The sequence below is a fragment of the Rana temporaria genome, chromosome 12 (assembly GCF_905171775.1).
Source record: "Rana temporaria chromosome 12, aRanTem1.1, whole genome shotgun sequence".
NCBI lineage: Eukaryota > Metazoa > Chordata > Amphibia > Anura > Ranidae > Rana > Rana temporaria.
The window spans coordinates 131,344,741-131,372,121 of NC_053500.1; the positions used below are offsets into that span (position 1 = coordinate 131,344,741).

The window sequence follows — 27,381 nt, forward strand, 5'->3', positions numbered from 1 at the left end:
AAGGCTCTCCGGCGCCCCCTGCCTCTGGCCACATGCGGTATTGCATGCCATCGAAGTTAATGCGGAACAAATTATTTTAGTTTCCATTGACTTCAATGGGGAAACTCGCTTTGATATGCGAGTACTTTGGATTACGAGCATTCTAATGGATTGGATTATGGGAGTAATCCAAGGTTCCACTGTAAATGTGCTATAGGGCGGTTGGCAAGCAGTTGAAGCCTGCTATCAGTTTCTTAAAGTGGCAATCTGCACTCCCATTGGAATTAGTACTTATTATTTACAAACTGGAGTTGAATGGTACTTTAAAAGCTTCAACACTTCAACAAAGCTGTTCACACTTCTCTGATACAAGCTGAAGCCTGTGCGAAAAACAGGCCCTATGCCTCCTCTAGAGCTGAGTGACAACATATTAGTAAGACCACCCAGAAGCTGACTACTCAAGCGAAAGTGCCAAAATCTGACCACAGAGTTAAAGTGAAAAAAAAAAAATAGTAAATATAAACGATTCAGAATTTATCCTGCACAATCGTATTTATTTATATAAAGATCCTTGCATAAACATCCAAATGACCGGTTCTCTTTTAAGACCGCCACCATTTCTAAAATAAACTGTAAAAAAAAAAAAAAGAGAAGAAAATAAGCGACGGCGGCACAACGCGAACTCGGCTCGGTAAGCGATGGTCCTGTTTGTTATGATAAACATTCGCTGTCTATTATGGCGGCTGCGGCTGCCGGTTCCGCACCATCAGCAGAAAATCCTTTCCCCCTTTGGTGTAGACGGAATTTACACGATGTGAGTGTGAAATAAAACAGATCGACCGGGAAGATCAGCATTTTCAAAGTGCAGTGTAAACAGGACTTCTCCGTAAATGAGCGTGGGAGGTGGGGGAGGGGTGGGATCGTCCACAGACATTGATCCTGTGTGGTCTTTCCGTGGGAGGCTTCAAGCTGTGTTGTAATAAATTGGAATCGGGCAGGCTTGTGTATTCAATGGCAACGTAGGCAATCTCCTATAACATTGCGCTACTAATTTATAAATCATAATGATTACAGAAATCACCCAAATGGCCCTGATCAAAAGTTTACATACCCTGGAATGTTTGGCCTTGGTACAGACACAACAGGTTAAAATGGCAATGAAAGATTAATTTCCCACATTTGTGGCTTTTTAAATCACAATTAGTGTCTGTGTATAAATAGTCAATGAGTTTGTTAGCTCTCACATGAATGCACTAAGCAGGCTAGACACTGAGCCTTGAGGAGGTAGAAAAGAACAGTCAAAAGACCTGCGAAACAAGGTAATGAAACTTTACAAAGATGGAAAAGGATTAGTGTTGAGCAGAATATGCCATATTCGATTTCGCGATATATCTCGAATATATATTCGAATATTCGAGATATATTCGCTAAATTCGAATATTCGTGATATTTTATCGAAAGTAAATGATTGCGATTTTTCGCTATTGCGAATGCGAAAATAATTGCGATTTTTTGATAACTGCGGTAGGAGCACTCTGATTGGCTCAGAATATTCGTGATATTTTATCGAAATATCGCAACATGCGAATGCGATATTTATTGCGCAATTTCGAGAAATGCTGGAGGAGCGCTCTGATTGGCTCAGAATATTCGTGATATTTTATCGAAATATCGCAACATGCGAATGCGATATTTATTGCGCAATTTCGAGAAATGCTGGAGGAGAGCTCTGATTGGCTCAGAATATTCGTGATATTTTATCGAAATATCGCAACATGCGAATGCAATATTTATTGCGCAATTTCGAGAAATGCTGTAGGAGCACTCTGATTGGCTCAGAATATTCGTGATATTTTACAATACAAAATAATTGCGAATATTCGGCAAATGCGGAAGGAGCACTCTGATTGGCTCAGAATATTCTTGATATTTTACAATACAAAATAATTGCGAATATTCGGCAAATGCAGAAGGAGCACTCTGATTGGCTCAGAATATTCTTGATATTTTACAATACAAAATAATTGCGAATATTCGGCAAATGCGGAAGGAGCACTCTGATTGGCTCAGAATATTCTTGATATTTTACAATACAAAATAATTGCGAATATTCGGCAAATGCGGAAGGAGCACTCTGATTGGCTCAGAATATTCTTGATATTTTACAATAGAAAATAAAAAGTGTTTTGCATTGGTGGTGATTCTTTACTCTATCCATCTGTCACAGCCGTTTGTCAATCAAACACCTTAAAGATTGAACACGTTCATGCTGCATGCTTTGGACTTTTTTTCACTTCACATATCAAAGACATTTTTATGAAAGATTATTTTTCTATTATTGGGACTATATTTCTTTATATATTTGTTTCACTGTGTATTTCACAAGTTATTTGCGCTTGCTTATTTTATAATTTGCCCACATGTCTTGTCACTAGACATATTTTTTATTCTTGTAGAGCGACTCCATTTTCTGTCTTGTATTAATTTATGTTGTATAACATTTTTGAGTTGCTGCTGTATTCTCCCCTTTTTTAAGGTATGCGCAATTTTTTCCTTCTTACAAAAAATAATAATATCAAACATACAAATATTCATAACATACACATACACATACACAAAGCCCCCCCCTTTTGCATCAGAGACAATCAGAGTTCTCCTACCACAGTTATCGAAAATTCGCAATCATTTTCGCATTCGCAATAGCGAAAAATCGCAATTTTTTTTTTTTCAATTTGGCAACATAATAGGATCGCCTCAGCTTAGCTACTCGGCCCAGGGTCTCTAATCATACCAGCAATGCTTTTAGACGTCGATAGGATGTGATCTGTTTTAAAAATCAAATTGAAAAAATGCGAATATTCGGAATTGCGAATATTCACCGCGAAATTCGAAATATAGCGCGATTTCTCGAATATGCTATATTCGAGTCGAATATTCGCAATGCGAATATTCGTGAGCAACACTAAAAAGGATATAAAAAGATATCCAAAGCCTTGAATATGCCAGTAAGTACTGTTCAAACTTTTGAGCACAACTGTATATAATCCTTGGTTTTTATGCTTTCCAGTCTATACCAGGGGTCTCCAAACTTTCTCCTTCAGGCTTTAGGGGGGGGGGGGACTTTCTCCTTCAGGCTTTAGGGGGGGGGGACTGTGTCTATTGGGAGTAGAAATTGTTCTGCTGTCAGTGGGAGAAAACAATGAGCCTACCGCCCCCCCCCCCCCCATGATGCTGGGCTTGGGCTGGACTTACTTTAAAATGTGGGAGGGGTTATCAAATTTACATTCAGGCTGAAGCCTCTTGTGTTTTTCCCACCTAGCAACACCCCTGTATATTATATTTACTTTTTTTTGTACATTTCTTCAGTTACTCCCTGGTTTCTTGCCTAGGCAAATTATGTCATACATTACATCCCATGAGACTTCAGGAGAAGCATAGTACACCCTCCTGCCCACATGCCTGTGTTTCATCAGATTTGGGGACCCGTCAGATTGTGTAACGGAAGTGACGTTCTGTCGCCGCCATCTTGCCACACCCAGCACTCCTCCACAGTAAGGATACACTGAGAAGGGGGCAAGCGGACATCTTGTTACACCCACCGGAGTTTTGCATTTCACACTTATTTTTAACGGTGGGTGTAACAAGATGACCGCTTTCCCCCTTCTCAGTGTATCCTTACTGTGGAGGAGTGCGGGGTGTAGCAAGATGGCTGGCGACGTAACGTCACTTCTGTTACAAATTCTGACTAAACACCTGAGCTAGGGACTGATGGATTCCAGGAAGTAAATGTTACATGAATCCTCTGCCCTTACTCAAGATGGCCGCCCGTAGCTAGAGGAGTGTTTTTCAAAGTGATTTCTTGCAAAATAAAGCATGGAGACAGGCATGGATGGATGGATGGATGAGTTTGCTTTGAATATTAAAAATGAATTAGAGTTTTTGGTTTGCGGTGCTCAGATGCCGGGTACTTCCTATATAAGTCACTTTTCTATCCCAATTTTTCAATCCTCCTACCATGAGTCAACCCCCTTTCTTTTTTTTTCATCCATGCCGAATAAAGGCTTACCTCGGTCTGAAATCCTTCCACAAGAATGGCAACTAGCAGGTTGAACAACACATAATTTCCAAATGTCATCAGTGCGATGAAATACAGGGCCGCCCAAGATGACGTGGAAGCCATTCCATTGTAGAGAACCTTATTCCAGTCTTCTTGGGTTAAAATCTGCATGGAGAGATCACAGAGTATACTCAGATGAATGTGACGTTCAACCTTCTGACTGTGTACTCCACAAAGGAACATAGGCGATTTATTACGAGCCTTATGACACTAACCAGACATTTACGGTTTCAAAATAACACACAATAAATGAAACACACCTCTCTAAATCTAAAACTTTCCTTATGGCCGGGTTATTTATCTATCATTTATTTATACAGTACCTCTCTATATCAGACTTTCTCAACCAATAATGGAGCATAATTCCTTTCACTGACACCAACAATGGGAGACCTCCCTATTTGGGTACAGACTGGCCAGGCCTGATTCCATCCCTCAAGACAGACGCTGTCGGCATATCTGAGACCTGCTCCACTACACACTGCTGATATATTCTGTGAGTGATCCCGGTCGGGCGCCTTCCCACCAGGTTTGTTGTGAACTTTTGGATTCTACATTAATACAAGTTCTGTTCTCTGTAACTGGACTCTGAGTGTTTATTGCTGCCATTCCACGCTGCACCCCCTCCCCCCCACAAGTGACAAAGATGCCCCTTACATTGGTGGTCAATGAAAAGCATGCCTTTTCTACAGCTTTGGTCAGAATGCCACCCTTGTGGACAGATAAAAAGATCATTTGGTTCATGGTCCTGGCCCACCATCAGATGGGAGGTCAATTAATCACAGCTCAAGGAACACCTAGCAACCTCTGAAGGAACCCTATGGTTCCACAATACTCTGGTTGAGAATGGCTGCTCTTCGTATTTCACCTGCATTTTTAGAAGGTAGGTACGCTATTAGGGTTAGGGGTTAGGGTTAGGGGGTTAGGGTTAGGGGTTTGGGTTAGGGTCAGGGTTAGGGTCAGGGGGTTAGGGTTTCCCATTAAAGAATATGGCTAGGACTCAGGAATTGGGACAGGGACCTCCCCCAAAGGTCAAAGGTCAGAAGGCGGTATCCCAGAGGTCAAAGGTCATAGAGCGTGGCTGACCCACCCCCACCAAAGTGTACCGCCTACCCCAACTAAGTCGGGGAATGAATACACAAACCATAACTTTAAGTTTCAGGAAAAAAAACTTTACACAGCCCCTGCTCAGTACATGGACCCCCTGCACATTGCACAGACCACCTGCACAGTACACAGGTCCCCTGGCCCCTGCACATTACACAGACTCCCTGCAAGGGGGCACAGACTTCCTGCAAGGGGGCACAGATGCCCTACCCGGGACACAGACGTCCATTCATTATAAAGCCCCCCTGCACTCCCAGGAGACCCCCAGTCTCCTGGGTCAGCATTGCCAGCATACTCTAAAGTTGAGAAAACATCACTGTCAGCCTCTTCTCATACACCGCTGCTCCTGTGTCACTGTTGTAAATCGAAGATTCTAAAAACCTCAATTAACGCTGCTCTCTCGTGTACCCAATCATGTGACTGCTCTCCTCTGCTGATTCATGGACGGTCACATGACCGCTCTCTTCCTCCAATCAAAAGCTACACTCATGGAGGCAGAGCGGGAGGAGGAGAGCGACCAGAAAGAGCAGCATTAAGTGAGATATTTAGAGGCTTCCATTTACATTGAGGGTGGCACAGGAGAAGCAGTGTATGAGAAAGAACTGGCAGTAATGTTTTCTTAACTTTAAAGTATGCTGGTGGGGCAGCCAGTCTGACACCCCCCCAATGGGTGGCACCCCGGGCGGACCGCCTCCGTTGGTAATAAAAACTAAAAATATTGGCGTATAACACGCAGGCACAGTTTACTCTCAATGTTCAGGGTAATAAAGTGAGTGTTATACATCAATAAATACAGTAATTAATAGCATCTGCCCTGCTTTAAATTCATTGGAGGTCAGTGCTATGTCCAAACCTGCCTTTAAAGCTAACATTTATGGCATACAGAGGAGGTGGCAGAACACCAAGGTCCCGAAAGTTTAAAGTTGAAACCCAGAGACAAAATGTTTATTTAATTATATTCCTCAATAGCTACAAAGGAATTAAATCCACTTTGTGTACAAAGGTGGGTGGGAGCACCCCAAAGTGGACAGGAACAGAGTCAGAAATGATCTCATTGTTTAGACAATAAAGAAGCCCCGGATTGACTCCACCTTCCATTCTTTACATATTTCTGACCCTATAATATTGTTAAATATATACATACACAGTTATTAAATACATTGAGGTGCAAACAAACAACATTTTACACCCCCTTTCATAAGCATCCATTTTCACCCTGACTTGAGAAGCGCTAAACAGAGAGGAGCCCACCAGGAAGATGCTGTGCATATGGCCCAATAATTGAAAGTTTGCATTTGGATTACAATACCTGGAAAACGGTGACTGTAGCCCATAGAAGGGAGTCAAAGTTCTTCCTATCTGGAAGGGTGTCTCCATCTTTTTCAGATGCAAATTTGCAGCCGAAAAGGTGCATGCCTAAAATACTGAGAAACATGACATATAGAGGTCAATGATAAGGTTAAAAATGTATTCAACAAGTACAGAACCTACTGTGGAACATTTTTAGTGTGGGACTGTATGTGTTTTTAAGTATATGTATAGGTTGTAATCAGTGCCGTAATTAGAACCTTCTGGGCCCTGGTGCAACAACCCATGAATGCCCCCCCTGACCCCCGGTCAGAGCCCTTCCCTTTTAGCCTGGTGGCGGAATGCCAAGGCCTGGTTGCAAGTGCGACCTTTGCAATCCTGGGAGTTCCGCCACTGGTGTCAGTAGTTTTTTTTTAATATTATTTTTTACCATTGTATTTTACTATTTTTTACATTATTCTTAATTTATTTTTTAGGAGCCCCATTGGGGGATTTTGATGAACTATCAGGGGTTTAAACAGACCTCTGATGTTTGACCTTTGAGACTGAAAAGAAGATTGAGCACACAGCCCTCAATCTCCATCTCTGCAGCCTCAGCAGCACAGAATGAATGGACAGGAAGTGCTCTCTACAAAGGTTCCTGTTCATTCACAAACTGAAGCATAGTAAACACAGTTACGTTTGGACAGAATCAGTGATTGATACATATTTACTGGTCCCTGACACATCCCCAGCAGCAGCCAGCAGGTGAGTGGAGGAGGGAACCAGCAGAGCTGGGGGGGGGCAGGAGAGAGCGCAGGGGGCCCGGAGAGAGAACAGGGGGTTGGGAGAGAGCACAGGGGCAGCAGAAAAAAGCTGGATAGGAGGTGCAGTGGGGGCGACGGCATATAGAGGAACCAATGCTCTCCATTTTCCTCCTGCAGCCATGGGAGAGGAGGAGAAGCAGGCATTCAGTGGCTGCAGAAGTCAGCAACATGGAGAGCATTGGTTCCTCTATAAAATGCTGCCCCCTTCCTATCCAGGTGTACAGGGGGGCCGCACAAGCCCCCTGGAGCATGGGGCGCAATTGCGACCCCTGCGGCCCCTGTAGCTACGCCCCTGGTTGTAATCCTGTCTTAGGGTGCTTCTCCATAGCTACAGTGAGCGAGCATTGTCACTCTAGGACAGTAAGTGAGTTACTATCTTGATCACAAAGTGAAAATAAAGGGCAAAAAATTAATGCAGCCACCACATCTAAGGACACGTAACCTGCAATATATTACATTTTTGCTCTTGGGTTCAGATACGCTTTAGTCTTTATTTCACATTTATTATTTCAAAACACTCTGCATCCTTAACTAGTTGACTGTTAGCTTTGTTAAAGCACCATGGGTCAAAAACAATCAAAAACATTTTTTTTCAATAAAATATTGTTTTATACTTTATTCACGCTTTTTGCATCTCAGTACTACTGTTCTTCTCCAGCCTATTTTGGCCAATTCCTGTCTTTATGCACTGTGGGGCAGATCCTCAAAGAAATTACGCGGCGTATCTCTTGATACGCCGCGTAATTTCGAATTTTGCGCGTCGTATCTTTGTTTTGGTATCCACAAAACAAGATACGACGGCATCTGTGTTAGATCCGACAGGCGTACGTCTTTGTGATGCAATTGCCTATATGCTTCAGTCTAATGCTCTCCCTGCTAATTTAATGCTGTGGGTTACAGGTAACAGGTGTTTCATGTGTGATTCATCTCTCTCTGTGAACACTGTTCATATGTTAAATAAGGCTAGCTTGTGAAAGGCCTTTAATTGTGTGATAACCCTGTCTAAAAACCTAGTGATTCTCAGAGGTGTTAATAGGTGTCAAACTGGAAGCAGACGAAACGTCTGCTTAGGAAACTCAGTGTGTGAAGGTGGTTTGTTGTTTAAGGAATGTGCAGTGATTAGACATGATAATTGTCGGTCGGTGCCGACCTGTCTAGAATGTTTTAGTAATTAGCCTTAGTGTGTGATTAGGGGGGGGGGGAGATTTCATTGTTGCTTCAATGTCTTGGACTGTATAAAAAGCTGAGAAGAAAAACCATTAAAGTCTGTCTTGTTCTAGCAGTAAGCTTGGCATGTGTGGCTTTCTGGGCGATTCCAGGGATATCCCTCCTCGTGGAATATTGGGGTGATTTTCGTTATGGGAAGAAGGGAACGTTGACGGGGATATCATACCAATACCGTCACAGTCTTCGTACGCCGTCGGATCTTAGATGCAATTTTTCGGCGTCCGCTAGGTGGCGTTCACGTCGTAATCCGCGTTGAGTATGCAAATTAGCTATTTCCGACGATCCACGAACGTACCACCGGCAGTCGCATTTTTTTACGTCGTTTCCGTTCGGCTTTTTCCAGGGTATAATTAAAGTTGCTATATGGTGGCGTACTCAATGTTAAGTATGGCCGTCGTTCCCGCGTCTAATTTTAAAAATGTTACTTTGTTTGCGTAAGTCGTCCGTGAATGGGGCTGGACACCATTTACGTTCACGTTGAAAACAATGACGTCCTTGTGACGTCATTTGGAGCAATGCACCCTGGGAGTTTTTACGGACATCGCTTTCGCAGTTCGTTCGGCGCGGGGACGCGCTTCATTTAAATGAAACCCGCCCCCTACCCGCCCAATTTAAATTCCGCCGCGAGAGATACACTACGCCGCCGAAACTTACGGCGCGAATTCGTTGAGGATTCAAACCAAAGCCAGGTAAGTTACAGCGGCGTAGCGTATCTTACATCTGCGCCGGGCGCAGTGTATGTATGTGGATCTGCCCCTCAATCTACATTTGCATGCACATCATTGCTTAGGACCAGCTTTCTGATGTTGGACCATGTCTGTGCAATGTGTGTTTTTAGACATGGCCATTTGTAGTCTCCACCAGGGACACATGTGACAGAATGACAATGCAAGAGCATATCTGGGAGACAATTGTCACCTCATAACAGGGAGTGGCTAAACGAGATCCTTCATGGCAGAATCATAAGATATTGTTTTAATGAAAGAAGATTTTAAGAGATTTAAAAATTAGAAAATACATTTAAATGTTAATGCTTTTATCAGATTTTAGTGATTTCATTTAGGTGCATAATTTGGATTTGCATCTAGTGGAAGAACATTTCTTTGTGGATTTCTCTGCTCATTTTTGGAATCTATTTCCTAGAACTACTTATATGCATGAATATATTGTGTTATTGAGTGCCTACCTGAAGATGAAAATGAAGAGCATCAACAACATACAAAAAGTTGCCACGTTGTCCATCGTTTTCATCAGGACCACTAGCTGGCGCTGCAGAGCTGGCATGAACCGCACCAGTTTCAGAACCCTCATGAGCCGGAATGTCCGAAGGACAGACAGACCACCTCCCTGCTGTCCGCTGATCTCCCACACACTGCAAGAACAAAACACAGTTTGGTTAACAACTCTTCGACTGAGAAAAGAACACACAATAAATCATACCTAGATGTGTCTAAAGAGTGTATTCCGGATCCTTACGCATTACCGGCTGAGGTATCTGTCACCCATTTCTCCGCTGTAGATGAAAGTCTTCAAAGGTAAAGCCTCCCAATTACCTCCCTGGCCCCAAGTGAAGGTTTCATTAACAATCTACTAGATATAAACTGTGTAGGGGAACTTAGTGAAATTACGAACCCCAGGTTGATGGCTGGACACAGAGATCTTGGAGCCATTTTACACAACTATTTAAAATACATATGTAGCACCCTAGTGGTAATAGGATGGGTACAGTTAGATTTTTCTGTAGTGTGGGAAAATTTAAGCAGGCTTGGCAGGCAGCCAAGCCTGTGTGTTTGATTCTGGGTTGCCAGGAAGCCAGGCGGGGCTGGGTGACTCAGAGCAGCATCACTAAGACCCCCAACTTCTTTCCAGAACATACTAGAATCTTCTAGAAAGGAAAGAGGAGAGGAGAGGTGGCGCTGCCTGGAGTATTCTGAGGGCCCTGACCAATCCCCAACTGGGATAGGCAGAGGGCGGGCCTCCTCAAATACTCAGGGTCAGCCCAGCTGGGGAGAAGTTGTGATCGGGTGGAAGATAAGGATGGAATGTTGGGCTGTCTGCGCCTTTCAGGAAGCTTCCCAGTCTGGGGGGGTGACCTTGGGCCTGGGCTCGGGTGTGGACTCGGACCCTCTTACAACCCACAGAGGTGTCCTGACCAAGAGGCACAGGAGGAGCAAAAGAGGACAGCGGGAGATCACTGCTGGGCACGTCTCCATAGCTTACCTCGCATAGCACACCCATCGGGAGCCGGGCTGAGACCACCAAACTCAATTCACATGTAGCCGAGACCGGGATCCGAACCCCTAGCTGCAGAGGTGAATGGCTTGTCAGCGCAGTGCCAATCGCGTTTTGACCTCCAAAATACAGTAATCCAGGTTTGAAAATGCCATTTCCTGTCTCTCCTCTTCTTGCTTTCCACCAGCATCTGAGCCGTTTTGCATGGTGGAAAGCAGAATGTGCTCACCCCCTCCCTATGACTACAGCCCTGCGTGAAGATGCTCTCTTATCCCTCACAGGCATGGAGGCTAAGCCTAATGGGAACTGTAGTTCCCATTAGGCCGTGATGTAGCAAGAATGAATGCGCACCGCAAACCAGGAAGTCAGTGAAAATAATGATTCAAGAGTGACGGAGGTGAATAAAACATCTCGATTTCAACAGCTATAAAACTAGTTATAATGCAAAACATTACTTTTTACTTTATCAGCTACTGTCAGACTTTAATTTAAGAGGAAAATATTTTTGTCTTTACAACCCCTAGCCAAAATTCACCCAAAAATCTACGCCCTCTGAATAAAGAAGCTGAAAAGATCTTTTTATTTTTTTTAAAACAAATTTTCACCTGAGCAGCTTAATGAGCTAGACCCCCTATTCTCCATGTGGTCAGGCCAATTATTTTTCTTTGAGAGAAGTCTAAATATTGCAATGTAATTATCAAATTAAGATTTCAATGGCTGTGGGAAGCTAACAAAGCCGTACTGTTATTTTATACTTATGGAGATCCAGCCTGATGTGACAATTATCTGAACAGAACAGGTTCAGAAAAATGTAAGATGTACAGTGTGAAATTAAGGAACATTTCATTCCTTGGATTTGTTCCTCGACAGTTATTTGGATTACAAGGTTAAAATAACCTGAATTTTCCATTATCTTAACACCAGGACTGTAGTGAATAGAGATACAAAATGCAGCTGGGATACACAGGATACACAGAATTCACTGTAATCTGATTACTTCTCAAAAATAAAGTTGTGATTGGAAAAAACGTCAACTCTTAAACCAAACCTTTCTAAATCTATGTTTGATCAGTTTTATTTAAATAATGTTATTGATCGTTGTTAATGTATTATAGTGGACCCAAGCTCGTTTGATCTATTAGATCAGGGGTATCCAAACTTTCTAAATGAAAAGTTTAGTAAAAAAACAAAGTAAAAAAACTAATGTTACACCAATGCATCTAAAATCCACCTTCCTTCCCTCCACACAAACATTAATTTATGCGTCGGGGGGGGGGGGGGGGGGTTTAGCCTATGCATGAAAACGGCGATTGTGCTACACGTGTTACATATCGCCACGTACACCATCATTAACGCAATCATTTTCAGCTCAGTGCACCCTGAAAAAACACACAAAGCAACTTAATTTATAACCCCTATTAACTCTAATAATTTTATTTAAATGATGATGTTTTGCCAAATTTTCTGGATTGTTAACGAAAGTTCAGGTAAATTAAAACTCAATTTTCTTTTTTACTCCTATTTATGGCAAAAATTGTGTTTGAGAATTAGATGAGATCAGGGCTTTTTATCTCAGAGAATAGGTGCAGAAACTGCCGCCTTCCGAGTTACCTCTTGTGTCCACCCTCTACCCACCTCCGAGCACCATTCCTTGGTTTCACCCCCTACCCACCTCCGAGCACCATTACTTGGTTTCACCCCCTACCCACCCCCGAGCACCATTCCTTGGTTTCACCCCCTACCCACCTCCGAGAATTATTCCTTGGTTTCACCGCCTACCCACCTCCGAGCACCATTCCTTGGTTTCACCCCCTACCCACCTCCGAGCACCATTCCTTGGTTCAACCCCCTACCCACCTCAGAGCACCATTCCTTGGTTCAACCCCCTACCCACCTCCGAGCACCATTCCTTGGTTCAACTCCCTACCCACCTCCGAGCACCATTACTTGGTTTCACCCCTACCCACCTCCGAGCACCATTCCTTGGTTTCACCCCCTACCCACCTCCGAGCACCATTCCTTGGTTTCACCCCCTACCCACCTCTGAGCACCATTCCTTGGTTCCACCCCCTACCCACCTCCGAGCACCATTCCTTGGTTTCACCCCCTACCTACCTCCGAGCATTATTCCTTGGTTTCACCCCCTACCCATCTCCGAGCACCATTCCTTGGTTTCACCCCCTACCCACCTCCGAGCACCATTCCTTGGTTTCACCCCCTACCCACCTCCGAGCACCATTCCTTGGTTCCACCCCCAACCCACCTCCGAGCATTATTCCTTAGTTTCACCGCCTACCCACCTCTCAGTAATGGATACAGAATCAAGTATCAATTTGTTGTGCTAAGTGATTTGTATGTTATTTGTTAATGATAGGAAGTAAAATAGATTCCCTGTAACCAGCAACAATGGAGCACCCCCAGCAACAATAGACTCTGAACAGCTAGCAACAATAGACCCCTCCCTCCACAGTAGATGTCTCCCAGCAATGATTGTCTCACAGTAGCATAGGAGCCCTCCAGCAACAATAGATCACCCACCAGCAACAACTGACCTCCCCAGAAACAATAGACCCTTCCACTGAAAAAATAGATCCCCCAGCAGCCAGCATCAATAGACCCTCCAGTACACCCCAGCACACCTTGCCATTACATACATTCAGAGCTAGAGGTGCCGGAACTGCGTTCCCCTGCGTTCCTGCTGAAAAAAAGCCCTGGATGAGATTGCCCTAACACCCATTGGACAGAGAGGCATTATAAAGTCAGGGATCAGTAACAAACTAAATCAGAGAGCGGCACATAAGATATTTTTATATTTAATAAAGGTAATATCAGGCATCTTGTGGTGTCTGCTCAAGGCTTTTACTTTTATAAACATAAAAAAATATATAAACATATAAAATACAGTAAAGGTTCACACTAGTAAGCTTCAAACCTACCTTATTATGACGATGATACCATCAAATATATTGTAAGGGTTCTTGATGTATCCAAATGGGCCATAAACCAGAAGTTTTAAAACCATTTCCAGGGCAAATAAACTTGTAAATACGATATTACTGATTTCCAGAGCATTGGTCAATTCTTCGGGCTGTGGAAAAAGAATAAAATATTTTTTATCAGGATAGTGAAAGTGACCCTAATAAAATAGCAAAAATGTCTAAAACGACAGATTTACTCGTGTGCCCCTGATATTACAAGTAATTCACAAAAGTGGTCAGCTTTTTTTTTTTTTTTTCTTCTGTTCTCATACATTTTTATTATAGTTAATAAAGGAATTACAGCGGGTAAAATACATATTGAACTCGTCACCATTTTTCTAGGTAAATATATTTCTAAAGGTGCTTTTGACATGAAATTCTCACCAAATGTCGGTAACAACCCATGCAATCCATACATACAAAGACACCAAAACAAATACGTTCAGAAATTAAGTTATGTGTAATTGCACACGAATTTCCGCACTGTGAATAAACACTAAAAATGTAGTTATAGTTAAGTGTTCTGTAGGTTGTAGGTTGTAAATCGCCCCCTGATAGCACAGTTCTCCCTGTGCAGGGTTTGATTACTGCCCCCACCCATGGGACAGCAGCCTGGAGAGGAGATAGGGCCAGGTAATCAAGCCTTGTACATGAAAGGGTTACTTTGTTAAAGCGGAGGTTCCGCCCAATTTTTTTTATAAGCCAGCAGCTACAAATACTGCAACTGCTGACTTTTAAAAAATGGACACTTACCTGTCCAGCGCGCCCGCAATGTCGGTAGCCGAGGACGAGCATCTGGCCAAATGCAGTACTGCACGCCCCATTAGCTTGAATTCTGCTTGTTTTGCGAGACAACACTTACGAACCGAGTTAGAATTAAAGAAAAAAGTTGCTCTTTATTCAAAATGCTGGTTAACCGCGTTCCTCGTAAACCAAGGTTCCACTATATATATATATATATATATATATATATATATATATATATAAATAAATCCTGGGATTTCTTTTTACAATAAACAATATCTGTTGTTTCCAGTTAAAGGAAACCTGTCATCAAGATGTATAGTATGTGTGAATGTATTATATATTATTGAAGTGTTCAATTATACTACATTGGTTTATAGTATACGCAGCTGTCTTTGCTTATATTAGTGCTGGGCAGAGCAGTAAAGGAGATTAATGAATGCCGAACTCCAAAAGTTCTCAATGTCAATATAATTATTAATGAAACTCAGTACAATAGACTCATTTAAAGGGTCCATGGCACAACATTTATTAAGTTCATCTGTCCTTATGTGTAACATATTTGCTGATTTGCTTTTTATTTAATAATGCCTTTTAAAGGTGAAAGCCATCCAGCACACAAATTATATAAATATATAGAAACCTCCTCACGTTCAAAAATGTTTGAAATTTTGTTTAGTAAGGGAATTTTCACACTGAGGCATCGCAGGCATTGGCAGTAAAGTGCCGCTATTTTTACGGTCGTTTTTACCGCGATTTTCACCCGCTAGCTGGGTGGTTTTAACCCCCGCTAGCGGCCGAAAAAAGGGTTAAACCCGCCCACAAAAATGTCGCTTTGAGAGCAGTTTGGAGGCGCTGCCCCATTGAGTTCAATGGGCAGGGGCGATGTAGGAGCGGTATATTCATTGCTCCTACAGCGCCTCAAAGATGCAGCTGGCAGGACTTTTTTTACCGTCCTGCCAGTGCAACGCTCCAGTGTGAAAGCCCTCCGGCTTTCACACTGGATATAAAAGAGCGGCTCTTTCAAGGGAGCTTTGCATGCATTATTTTTGCGCAATAGCGCCTGCAAAGCGCCTCAGTGTGAAAGCAGCCTCAGTCTTTTGATCCAGACATCGCTGCCAGTGTATCTAGGTCGGTGACCTTGGTTTTTTTCACAACTACTTAACAATACTGCTTGGTGGTCACCAACCTGCCCAGTGACTGGACATGGAGTAAGCATTTCCATACAGATTAAATCTAATTACCGTATACACTCGAGTATAAGCCGACCCGAATATAAGTCGAGGCACCTAATTTTACCACAAAAAAATGGGAAAACGTATTGACTCGAGTATAAGCCTAGGGTGTCCATCTGCATGCCTCACTGTGCCCATGTCCATGCCTCACTGTGTCCAAGCCTCACTGTGCCCATGCCTCACTGTGCCCATGACTAGACTGACGTTTAACATAGAAGTATATGGAAGGGGTGTCCGGCTTCGAAAAAACGGTACTCCTACATGTGTGCCAAGTTCCGGGTCCAGGGGACCTACGACCAGCCAGTACCGGGTCTCCAAAATCACCGGAGCAACTACCGTTTAACATGGGAGTCTATGGAAGGGGTGCCCGGCTTTGAAAAATCGGTGTTCCCCGGCCGTAGGTCCTCCGGACAACAAACTTTGCACTCTTGTAGAGGAAGAATGTGGCTATATGTATGTGAAGTTTGGGGACCTACGGCCAGCCGGTACCGGGTCTCCAAAGTCTCGAGGGGGGCATTTTCAGTACAAAAAAATGTGCTGAAAAACTCAACTTATACTCGAGTATATATGGTAAATTAAAGATGTTCTGATATTTTTTTCCTGTTGGCAGGCAATAGGTGCTAGGTTCTCAGCACTGTGCGATTGAGTCAAGCCTGACTGGCTTGTAGTGGCTACTGTGAGAGGTTCTATAAGGACCACTTAGACATTTCTGCTGCTTGCGCTAGTTGAGCTACCCAACCATAATCATGCAATATATATATATATATATATATAACAATGGATGGAGGGGCGTTCTAATACATTTAGTGATGGTATGAAAACTAGAATCTGGGAAGACCTGACACCTTTATCATGTGGCAGAGGACTTGATCATTTTAAAGAAAAAAAAAAATAATAGAATAACCCCATAGCACATTACCTGCTCATGGAACTCAATCCCCATGCTCAGAGTGTTGATAAGGATAGCGATCATGATTCCACGGCCAAAGTATTTACTGTCCACGATCTTCCTAAAGGTCTCGCACACCATCTTCCAAGGTTTCAGCAGCTTGTTGGGGTTCTTGGTCCTCGTTTTCCCCCTGGGTGGCTCGGTTTTCTCGCTGCATTGGTTGTCTTGTGTGAATTCATAGGCCCCATCACTGTCAGAATCCACATCATCATTATCAGGGGCCTCAGGTTCCTTGCAGCGAGAGCACACTTCTGGATCCAAGGGCTCGATTTCTGAACTGGCAGCTTGAATTTTACACGATCCCTTGCAGATTCCTAAGACCAGTGAAAAACAATTTTTTATACACATTAAAAAGCAGCCATGAACATTCTTGCCTATACAGTCACATGGGGCATCATGGAAGAGGTTTTATATTGAAAATTTTCATCCATGAGGTCCAGGCTTAAGAGAACTTGACACCAATCAAAAAACCTGGGAGAATGGTCACGGATCTTTAATCTATACTGCAAACTCATGGACACTCATATCCCATCAATTCCTATTGTGCCTCACCTCTCCATGATTCCTGGCCCTTTCAAATCTCCTAAAAAATACATCCTTTGGCATTTTCTGGCTGCTGCCAGGATGGTCATACCCTGCTATTGCAAAACAACCCCAATACTTCCTCTTGTGAAATGGGCGATTGAACTTGACTCCATCCGAAACCTGGAACACATGCTATCCCAGGAGAATGACAGGGAAAAACAGTTCAATAAAACATGGACCTCCTGGTCTATGTTCCGTTATTTGGCTGTGTTTCAGGAATGGGTGAAAGAAGATACTTCTTTAATCTCTACTTAGCCATGATGGAGTGCCTTGACCTCCCCCCTCTTCTCCATGACCCTAGTCGCTCTCTTTTCCCTCACATATACACTTTCCCTCCCCTTTTCTCCTTCTTTGACTGCCCTCGGTTTGATACTTTTATTTTGCTATAAGCTGGTCCTTCCACATCATCTCTACTGCCAATTTTTCCCCAATTACGGTATGTTCTTCTCCAATACATAACCCTTTCAGGTTACTGCATGGGTTCTCTAGTCGGGTTGATGCCTTATTATTCTCCTAGATCAGGGATGTAAAAACTAAATTTCATTGTGGGCCGCATCAGCATTACGATTGCCCTCAAAAGGGCCGGTTGTATGTGTAAGATTAGATGCCCAGCGCATCCCCTCCCCTCCCCTTACATTAGATGTCAAGAGCCACCCCACCATCAGAAATTGGGTCTCCCACTCTCCCTTATATCACAGTGCACACCCCCTTTGCTTAGGCTGCAGCTGGGAAGAAGCTGGATTCATTGCTTGAAAGCAGAATGTAAGGGTCTGGAGTAGGACCAGAGGAATACTGCAGCTCTCCTGCAGCTACAGGATAGGTGTGAGGGCCACATAAAATGTCCTGGAGGGCCAGATTTGTCCCGCGGGCCTTGTGTTTGACACCTGTGTCCTAGATGATCCAAGATGGTAATGTCTATTTTCCAATACCCTCTGAATTCCATTATCTGAACTTGAACCAGCGATTGCTGTGTGTACTAGACATGTGCACACTGAAATATTTCATTTCGGAATTTCGTTTTTGTCCGAAAAAGAAATGTATTTAGTTACTCCTGAAATTAGTTTTTATTTATTTTGTTTCGTTATAAAATGCATTCGTCTGAAAATCCAAATTAATTAAGGTTTAATCTGTCAATTGAAGGCTTATGGTGTCTGTCAAATGTTCTAAGAAGATTCCACGAAGCAGCTAAAATGTAGGACGCCGCAATTGTACATTTCCGGTCGAATGCTCTGCCCACAAGCTATAGTAGAATTCTAATGTTGTATGACTAGTAATAATTATATTTATTAATGATTATTACTAGTCTACCAACATTAGAATTCTTCTATAGCCTATGGGCGGAGCATTTGACCAGAAATGTCCGCTCGTGGCGATCGTATGTTTTTAGCTGCTTCATCGAATCTTCATGTCTCTATAATGTTGAATCTTTTCTCTATGTCGAATAATCTTCGACTAATAGAGTTAGGTTAGGCACATTCGACCACAGGTTCAATAGACACAGATGGTTATTGTCACCGTCATGTTGAAACTTCTATCTATATCGAACTGTTGTCGCAACGAAACGAAAATAAAGCATTTTTTATGTCGGATCTTTCGGATTTCGGATTCTGCACGTTCGTTATCTTTTGTTAAAACGAACGCAAAAATCCCCAAAATTCAGACGAAAATGCATTTGAAAGAAAACAAATGCACGTCTAGTGAGTACTCGCCAATTCACATGTTATAATTCCTACAGTATACTTCTTATACTTATTGGCCCAGATTCACAAAGGGCTTATGACGGCGCAACGCCATGTACGCCGTCGTAAGTCCTGATCTGGGCCGTCGTATCTATGCGACTGATTCTTAGAATCAGTTACGCATAGATATCCATTAGATCCGACAGGCGTAAGGCTCTTACGCTGTCGGATCTTGAATGCAATTTTTTTTTTTCGCCGCTAGGTGTCGCCTCCGTCGTTTTCCCCGTCGAGTTTGCAAATTAGCTAGATACGCGAATTCCCGAACGTACGCGCGGTTGACACAGTGAAGTTACGACGTTTACGTAAGGTTTGCGCGGCGTAAGGTTGCCCCTGCTATATGAGGGGCAACCAATGTTAAGTATGGCCGTCGTTCCCGCGTCGAAATTTAAAAAATTACGCCGTTTGCGTAAGTCGTCCGTGAATGGGGCTGGACCCATTTACGTTCACGTCGAAACCAATGACATCCTTGCGACGTCATTTGGAGCAATGCACCCTGGAATATTTTCCGGACGGCGCATGCGCAGTACGTCCGGCACGGGAACGCGCTTAATTTAAATGCTTCACGCCCCCTACCCGGCTAATTTGAATTAGGCGGCTTGCGTCGGGTGATTTACGCTACGCCGCCGCAACTTTACAGGTAAGTTCTTTGTGAATCAAGCACTTGCCTGTAAAACTTGCGGCGGCGTAACGTAAATGAGATACGTTACGCCCGTGGAGTTTTACGCCCATGTACGAGAATCTGGGCCTATGTATTTTCTGTTTGAAACTACTTTAATAAAACAAGATTGAACCAAAATACGTGTGAGAGATGGAAACTGCCCCCCTTGGGCCACATATAGCTCTTGAGTAATGTCACATAGAGTGAAGCTGAATAATTCCAGGTTTACTGCTCTGGAATTAGTACGCAGCACCCTTCCATCATGGGTCAACTGGGTCAAGCTTTTGATTTTAAGTAACAATATAATTTAATTAAGTAAAACAGAAGGTTTGTCATTCTTTATTGTATTACAACAACCAGAGGTGGGAGTTTAAGCAGGTATTGTATGCTATTACATATTTAGTTCAATTTACCAAAATGTATACAATTTTGAAAAGATATATGCAGCTATGGTAGAGAGATCTTTGAACTCGATTTATGATGTATCAAAAATTGTATATGTCATTAAAATATTGGAAACATTAATATTACGCGTTATAGTGTTGCATACAACAATGCAAATGAACCGCAAAAGCTGCAGATTGTTATTATGGTAGCGTAGATGTTGGAGTGTTTCAGTAGCATGCATATAGCTGCAATCTGGATGAGATCATATATGTTTGTACCAAGACAAAGCATGCAGGACCTCTGTGGAAGGTCATCGGTGAAGTCAGCTACTTGCGCCTTCACAGTGCAAGGTAATGTGGAAGGCAATGAATCTAATTTAGAATAAGATGATATATGCAATACCAGTCAACCCCCTGCTTTGCTGTTTGTAAAAAAATTAAGAAAAATTATGGCTTCTCCCGGGTACCTGGTGTGTATAAAAAAAAATAAAAGACTTAATCCACTTTAGGGTAAGGCATTATCCAGATGTCATTAGACTAACATTTGACGCTTATAAATTCTGAATCATGATCAAATAATAATACAGCCATATAAAAGTACTTCAAGCAAAAAGGAACCGGGTAATTTGATGGATCTGTCTGACCTAAATTGAAATTTCCCACACATCAGCTTCTTAATATATCTAGGAGGCCCCTTTGTCAACCCCTCTGAACTTTCAGTTACTGACTTTTGCATTAAGCAGTGGTGGAACTATCAAGGGTGGCAAAGGTCGCACTTGTGACCGAGCCCTGGCGTTTCACCACCGTGGGGAGGACCCCAAGATGGCAGGAAAGGATCCTGCTCTGAGACCGTAATAAAGGGCCCCACAACATAAGTAAAGGACTTTGGGACCAGAGGGATGGGTCCTGGGCTTGGAGGGAAGGGCCCTGGGGAAGGTTCTAGTTACGCCTCTGGTATTAAGGGCCCACAATCTCTGACTTTAAGGCCTCATACACACGATAGGATAGCCAGAGGACAACGGTCTGAAGGTCCGTTGTCTTAGGTTAACCGATGAAGCTGACTGATGGTCCGTCATGCCTACACACTATAGGTTAAATAACCGTTCGTGTCAGAACGCAGTGATGTAAAACACAACGACGTGCTGTTAAAAACGAAGTTCAATGCTTCCAAGCATGCGTTGACTTGATTCTGAGCATGCGCGGGTTTTTGCATACTAACGATCGGTTTTGACCTATCGGTTAGGTGTCCATCGGTTAAATTTTAAAAGCAAGTTCCTATTTTTTTAACCGAAGGTTAAATAACCTATGGGGCCCACACACGATCGGTTTGGACCGATGAAAGCGGTCCTTCAGACCGCTGTCCTCTGGCTATCATATCATGTGTACGAGGCCGAAATCTAAGTCCTGCCCTGGATATATGCCCCTTGGTTGAATGAGAACACTCCAAGGTTAGGAAAAGTGGGAACACTCAGCACCATTCATTCACTAGAGCAAAGACTTTGTCAGAGGGATTTGCTTTGTTATAATGGCATTGGCAATCATCCTATGTTGCCGGTGTTTAGGTAGAGTTCTTGGTTTTAAAGTGGCTAACAGCTTTGTTCAATAGGAAGTTCAACCAATTATGGAAAGATAGAAGCTTTTATCACCCCTTGGCATCTCACAACTTCTAAGGACCTTGGGGAGGATACACTGATCCTTCACCACTGAAACCTTGCTCCAGTAACTGCTACAACAGCCATGAAAGTCCTTGCTTTAGAAATTCGATCATCCGGTTCCTGCTCCATTCTGCGTTTAGGTATATGGAGAAACAAGCAAGGTGATAAATCAGATTTGCCAGCAGCTTCTCATAACATTCTGCACCCCTGGCAAGGAGGTCTCTCCCATTAACTAAGATTATTGATCCCAGCTAAGCCAGTTACCCTGCCTTATGCACTAACATTTACAAAAGACTATAAAATGGTAATACACAACTATGACCTTTTTATAAGGTGTCAGCCAACCCAAAATTGAGAGAAATGGATCCTAGTGGGCCGAATTGTCCACTGGTTTCTTAACTCTCTCACGAGATTAGGAGAGAGATGTCCCCACTTAAATGGTGTTTCTGATCATCAGCTCCTGGAACCTGCAGCAGAAAAACTCTAATCGTGGAATTCATTCAAATATTTTGAAGAGCAGAGAATTCAGGTGGGCTTCAGATATGGATTTACACTCTGGTATCTTACTGCAATGTGGATTTCAACAACTTTTACCCTAGGCCAGTACCCTGGTACTCTTAAATAAAGACCACTGCGAGCACTGAACATTAAAAATGGCTTAGAAATTCCTGTGGCTCCTTTTTGCCTGCCATTAATAAAGAAAGCAACAGAGGTTGGGACTGTGGTTTTCTTTTTGCCTGTCAGCAACCCCAAGACATATATGAAATCTAGAGTTTAAAGCATTATTTTATATGCCCATACCTGTACTGTGGGTCTCTAGTAGCCTGTTCATTGAATTATACATTGGCCCTGTATACAAGCTGGGGTCATTTGTGATCAAAGGGTTTTCTGTCTCTTCTGCTTGTTCTGTCTTCTTTTGCATTTCATGGGATAAACTTGGGTGTACGGTAGGATAGTTTTTATTCCCTGCAATACTCCTTTGGACAGCCTCCGGATTGGCCGTACCAGAGCCAGATTGGGGAAACACAGGCACGCAATGCACAGGTTCAAGGTGGCAATCAGCATGGTAGATGCTATGAATGGATTGTGTGTTAGAGGCAGAAGCAATGGGCGAAGCTTGGGTGCCTGGAAAGGGTAACATTAATCTAGTTCCATTATGAGGAGAACTGGTTTCCACTTCGCTGAGCTCTGGGCTGGCTTGTGGTGCTCGCAAGCTCCCATTTCCCAGGTGATAGTGGTGATGGTGATGGTGGTGATGATGGATTAGATGATGGATAGAAGACCTTCTTCTCCCATGCTTGCGACTGGGCTTCTCAGTGGTGGTCTTTACTGCAGGACTTGAACTTAACCCAAATTTGAAGACTGCCGCTCTGTAAAGTTGGACTACCCGTTTGCCGGCTTTGCGGGTCACATAAACCAAGTATTTGAGTAGCTCATCATAACAGCTGCCAGGCTCAGAGAAGCTGGCCAATGTGCTGGCATTGGAAAGGAAGCGGACCCTTTGCTCCTTCATCAACTGGCTCTCCCGTTGCTTTGTTTCAGAAAATTGTGTAGCTATGACGACTAGACAAAGGTTGATCATGAAAAATGATCCAATCTAAAAAAAACAAAAACAGGAGATTAGGACATCGCATTAAAGTGGAATTCAATTTATACTATGGCCCGGATTCACATACATCGGCGCATATTTATGCCGCCGTAGCATATCTTCTTTACGCTACGCTGATGTAGCACAGAGAGGCAAGCACTGGATTCACAAAGCCAGTGCTGCCAAATCTGTGCTGGGTTTCTTAGGCGTAATTCGTCGTAAGTGGAAGTGGGCGTGAGCCATGCTAATGAGGCGTAATCCCATGCAAATGATGGGTTGAGTGTCAGACAGATACATATAATGAACGGCGCATTCGCCGTCCCGTGGACGCAACCCAGTGCGCATGCTCAGGATCACGTCGGAACTACTCCCTAAGATACGACGGATCACTGCCTACGGTGTGAAAGTAACCTACGCTCAGCCCTATTCACGTACTACGTAAACAACGTAAAATACCCCGGCTGTGTTCTATGGTCCATACGTTTGCATGAGTTGCGCCTCATACATAGGGAATAACTTTTAGCCGGACGTACGACTTACGGAAACCGCGTATATTATGCGCCGGGCGCAAGTACGTTCGTGAATCGACGTATCTCCCTCATTTGCATATGTGAATAGGAAATCAATGGGAGCGCCACCTACGTCCAGCGTAAATATGCGCCCACGATACGCCGGCATAGGAAAGTTACGTCGGTCGGATGAAGCCTATTTTCAGGCGTAAGCATATTTACACTTACGCGGCGTATCTGTTGATACGTCGGCGTAAGTGCTTTGTGAATCCGGGCCTATGTTTTCAAAGTTAAACTGCCATATATGGTAAATTATATGTATATATATATATATATATATATACAGTATCTCACAAGAGTGAGTACACCCCTCACATTTTTTGAAATATTTTCTTCTATCTTTTCATGTGACAACACTGAAGAAATTACACTTTGCTACAATGTTGTGTAGTGAGTGTACAGCTTGTATAACAGTGTACATTTTCTGTCCCCTCAAAATAACTCAACACACAGCCATTAATGTCTAAACCGCTGGCAACAAAAGTGAGAACACCCCTAAGTGAAAATGTCCAAATTGAGCCCAACGTATCAATATTTTGTGTGGCCGCCATTATTTTACAGCACTGCCTTAACCCTCTTGGGCATGGAGTTCACCAGAGCTTCACAGGTTGTCACTGGAGTCTTCTTCCACTCCTCCATGACGACATGATGGAGCTGGTGGATGTTAGAGACCTTGCGCTCCTCCACCTTTTGTTTGAGGATGTCCCACAGATGCTCAATAGGGTTTAGGTCTGGAGACATGCTTGGCCAGTCCATCACCTTTACCCTCAGCTTCTTTAGCAAGGCAGTGGTCATCTTGGAGGTTTGTTTGGGGTCGTTATCATGTTCGAATACTGCTCTGGGGCCCAGTCTCTTAAGGGAGGGGATCATGCTCTGCTTCAGTATGTCACAATGCATGTTGGCATTCGTGGTTACCTCAACGAAGTGTAGCCCCCCAGTGCCAGCAGCACTCATGCAGCCCCAGACCATGACACTCCCATCACCCTGCTTGACTGTAGGCAAGTTACACTTGTCTTTGTCCTCTTCACCTGGTTGCCGCCACACACGCTTGACACCATCTGAACCAAATAAGTTTATCTTGGTCCCATCAAACCACAGGACATGGTTCCAGTAATTCATATCCTTAGTCTGCTTGTCTTCAGCAAACTGTTTGTGGTCTTTCTTGTGCATCATCTTTAGAAGAGGCTTCCTTCTCGGGGTTGACAGCCATGCAGACCAATTTGATGCAGTGTGTGGCGTATGGTCTGAGCACTTACAGGCTGACCCCCTACCCCTTCAACCTCTGCAGAATTGCTGGCAGCACTCATACGTCTATTTCCCAAAGACAACCTCTGGATATGATTCTGAGCATGTGCATTCAACTTTGTTTGACCATGGTGAGGCCTGTTCTGAGTGGAACCTGTCCTGTTAAACCGCTGTATGGTGTTGGCCACCGTGCTGCAGCTAATTTTCAGGGTCTTGGCAATCTTCTAATAACATAGGCCATCTTTATGTAGAGCAAAAATATATTTTTTCAGATCCTCAGAGAGTTATTTGCCATGAGGTACCATGTCAAACTTCCAGTGACCAGTATGAGAGAATGAGAGCGATAACACAACATTTAACACACCTGCTCCCTATTCACACCTGAGACCTTGCAACACTAATGAGTCGCATGACACAGGGGAGGGAAAATGGCTAATTTGGGCCCAATTTGGACATTTTTAATTAGGGGTGTACTCACTTTTCTTGCCAGCGGTTTAGACATGAATGGCTGTGTGTTGAGTTATTTTGAAGGGACAACAAATGTACACTGTTATACAAGCTGTACACTCACTACTTTACATTGTAGAAAAGTGTAATTTCTTCAGTGTTGTCACATGAAAAGATAGAATAAAATAGTTACACAGATTTGAGGGGTGTACTCACTTTTGTAAGATACTGTGTGTATATATATATATATATATATATATATATATATATATATATATGAGAATATATGTGTGTTTCTTACAAAATTAAACTGTTAGGCTATTTGCCTGGCTGTTATACTGACTCCTTGATAAATAAGACCCAACCCATGCATTCTGATTCTAACCCTTACAAGATACAAAAAAGGGAACTTACAATAATTAGAAGAATGAAGTAAATGAAGTTGTAAAAGGAGTGAGCATCCATGACAAAATACATGATGTCCACCCAGCCTTCGAGAGTTATCACCTGAAAGACAAAGAGAGAAGCTTCTATTAGCAATAGGAGAAGAACAATTGGCCCTGCTTATCATCGGCTGCTTGAAGAACCCTGAAAACTGCTTCAGAACGAAGCACAAGGACAATATCAGCTTGAACATGATTGATTACCAAGCAATAATAAAGCCTGTTTGAGATTGTATTCTCAGTCGTGTCAACAAATTAAAGTGGAGGTTCACCCAAAAAGTTAATTTTTAACATTAGATTGAGGCTCATTTTGTGAAGGGGAATCGGGTGTTTTTTTTTAAATCGAAGCAGTACTTACCGTTTTAGAGACAGATCTTCTCCGCCACTTCCGGGTATGGGCTGCGGGACTGGGCGTTCCTATTTGATTGACAGGCTTCCGACGGTCGCATACACCGCGTCACGATTTTCCGAAAGTAGCCGAATGTCGGTGCGCAGGCGCCGTATAGAACAGCACCAACGTTCGGCTTCTTTCGGCTACTCGTGACGCGATGTATGCGACCGGCGGAAGCCTGTCGAAAGCCTGTCAATCAAATAGGAACGCCCAGTCCCGAAGACCATACCCGGAAGCGGCGGAGAAGATCTATCTCTAAAATAGTAAGAACTGCTTCGATTTAAAAAAAAACACCCGATTCCCCTTGACAAAATGAGCCTCAATCTAATGTTAAAAATTGTTTTTCGGGTGAACTCCCGCTTTAAGCTTTAAATAAATATATTCAAATTGGAGAAAGCATTGTTCAATCTGGTCAGTTGGCTTCCAGGTGCTCCATCATCTAGCACAGTTACGAAAATAAAAGTGTTTGATTGGTTTCAAGATAGATTTAATTTATTTTTATTCATTTGTATATCATTTAATTTTTTTTTTGCAGCACTTTAGAGACAGTGGTCAACCGTATAAAAACCCAAAGGGACCTAAAATCAAATACCCCTACATGGGTCACATACAGGGCCAATAGGAGGGGAAGCCAACTAACCCACCTATGTGTTTTTCTATTGTGCGACAAAACCCAGGATGGGAAGAGCAGACAGCAGCCTACGAAGCAGGACTACTTACTCACCACCGAACAATCATGTTTATCTTAGGCTCCACTATTATGATGTATTATTAATCTATTACATTTCCTTGAGTTATAGGTAACATGACTGAGTGCAGTACCCCTAGGCCCAAGAAAATTGAACATTATCTGGTACGGACAGAATACCTTTAACTCTTTGACATGCACAACACTAGATGGCATCAAAGCTACAGATTTCAGCACCGTAAAAGCCTTGTTTAATCGAGAAATAGAAGAAAAAAAAAATCACAAAATTCAACATAAAATAAGCA

The 27,381-nt window shown here is 43.0% G+C and overlaps 1 protein-coding gene across 3 annotated transcripts in view; it reads right to left on the minus strand.

Moving 5' to 3' along the window:
* Positions 1-27,381, minus strand: part of CACNA1G (calcium voltage-gated channel subunit alpha1 G) — a 262,233-nt gene that overhangs the window by 66,787 nt on the left and 168,065 nt on the right. For all 3 annotated transcript variants that reach the window (XM_040330722.1, XM_040330720.1, XM_040330721.1), the window contains exons 7-13: positions 25,969-26,061; positions 22,507-23,302; positions 16,653-16,996; positions 13,713-13,864; positions 9,731-9,916; positions 6,513-6,627; positions 4,046-4,201 (exon numbers count right to left, since the gene is read on the minus strand). In XM_040330722.1, the coding sequence (XP_040186656.1) occupies positions 4,046-4,201; positions 6,513-6,627; positions 9,731-9,916; positions 13,713-13,864; positions 16,653-16,996; positions 22,507-23,302; positions 25,969-26,061 (1,842 nt within the window). The remainder of the gene's footprint in view (positions 1-4,045; positions 4,202-6,512; positions 6,628-9,730; positions 9,917-13,712; positions 13,865-16,652; positions 16,997-22,506; positions 23,303-25,968; positions 26,062-27,381) is intronic.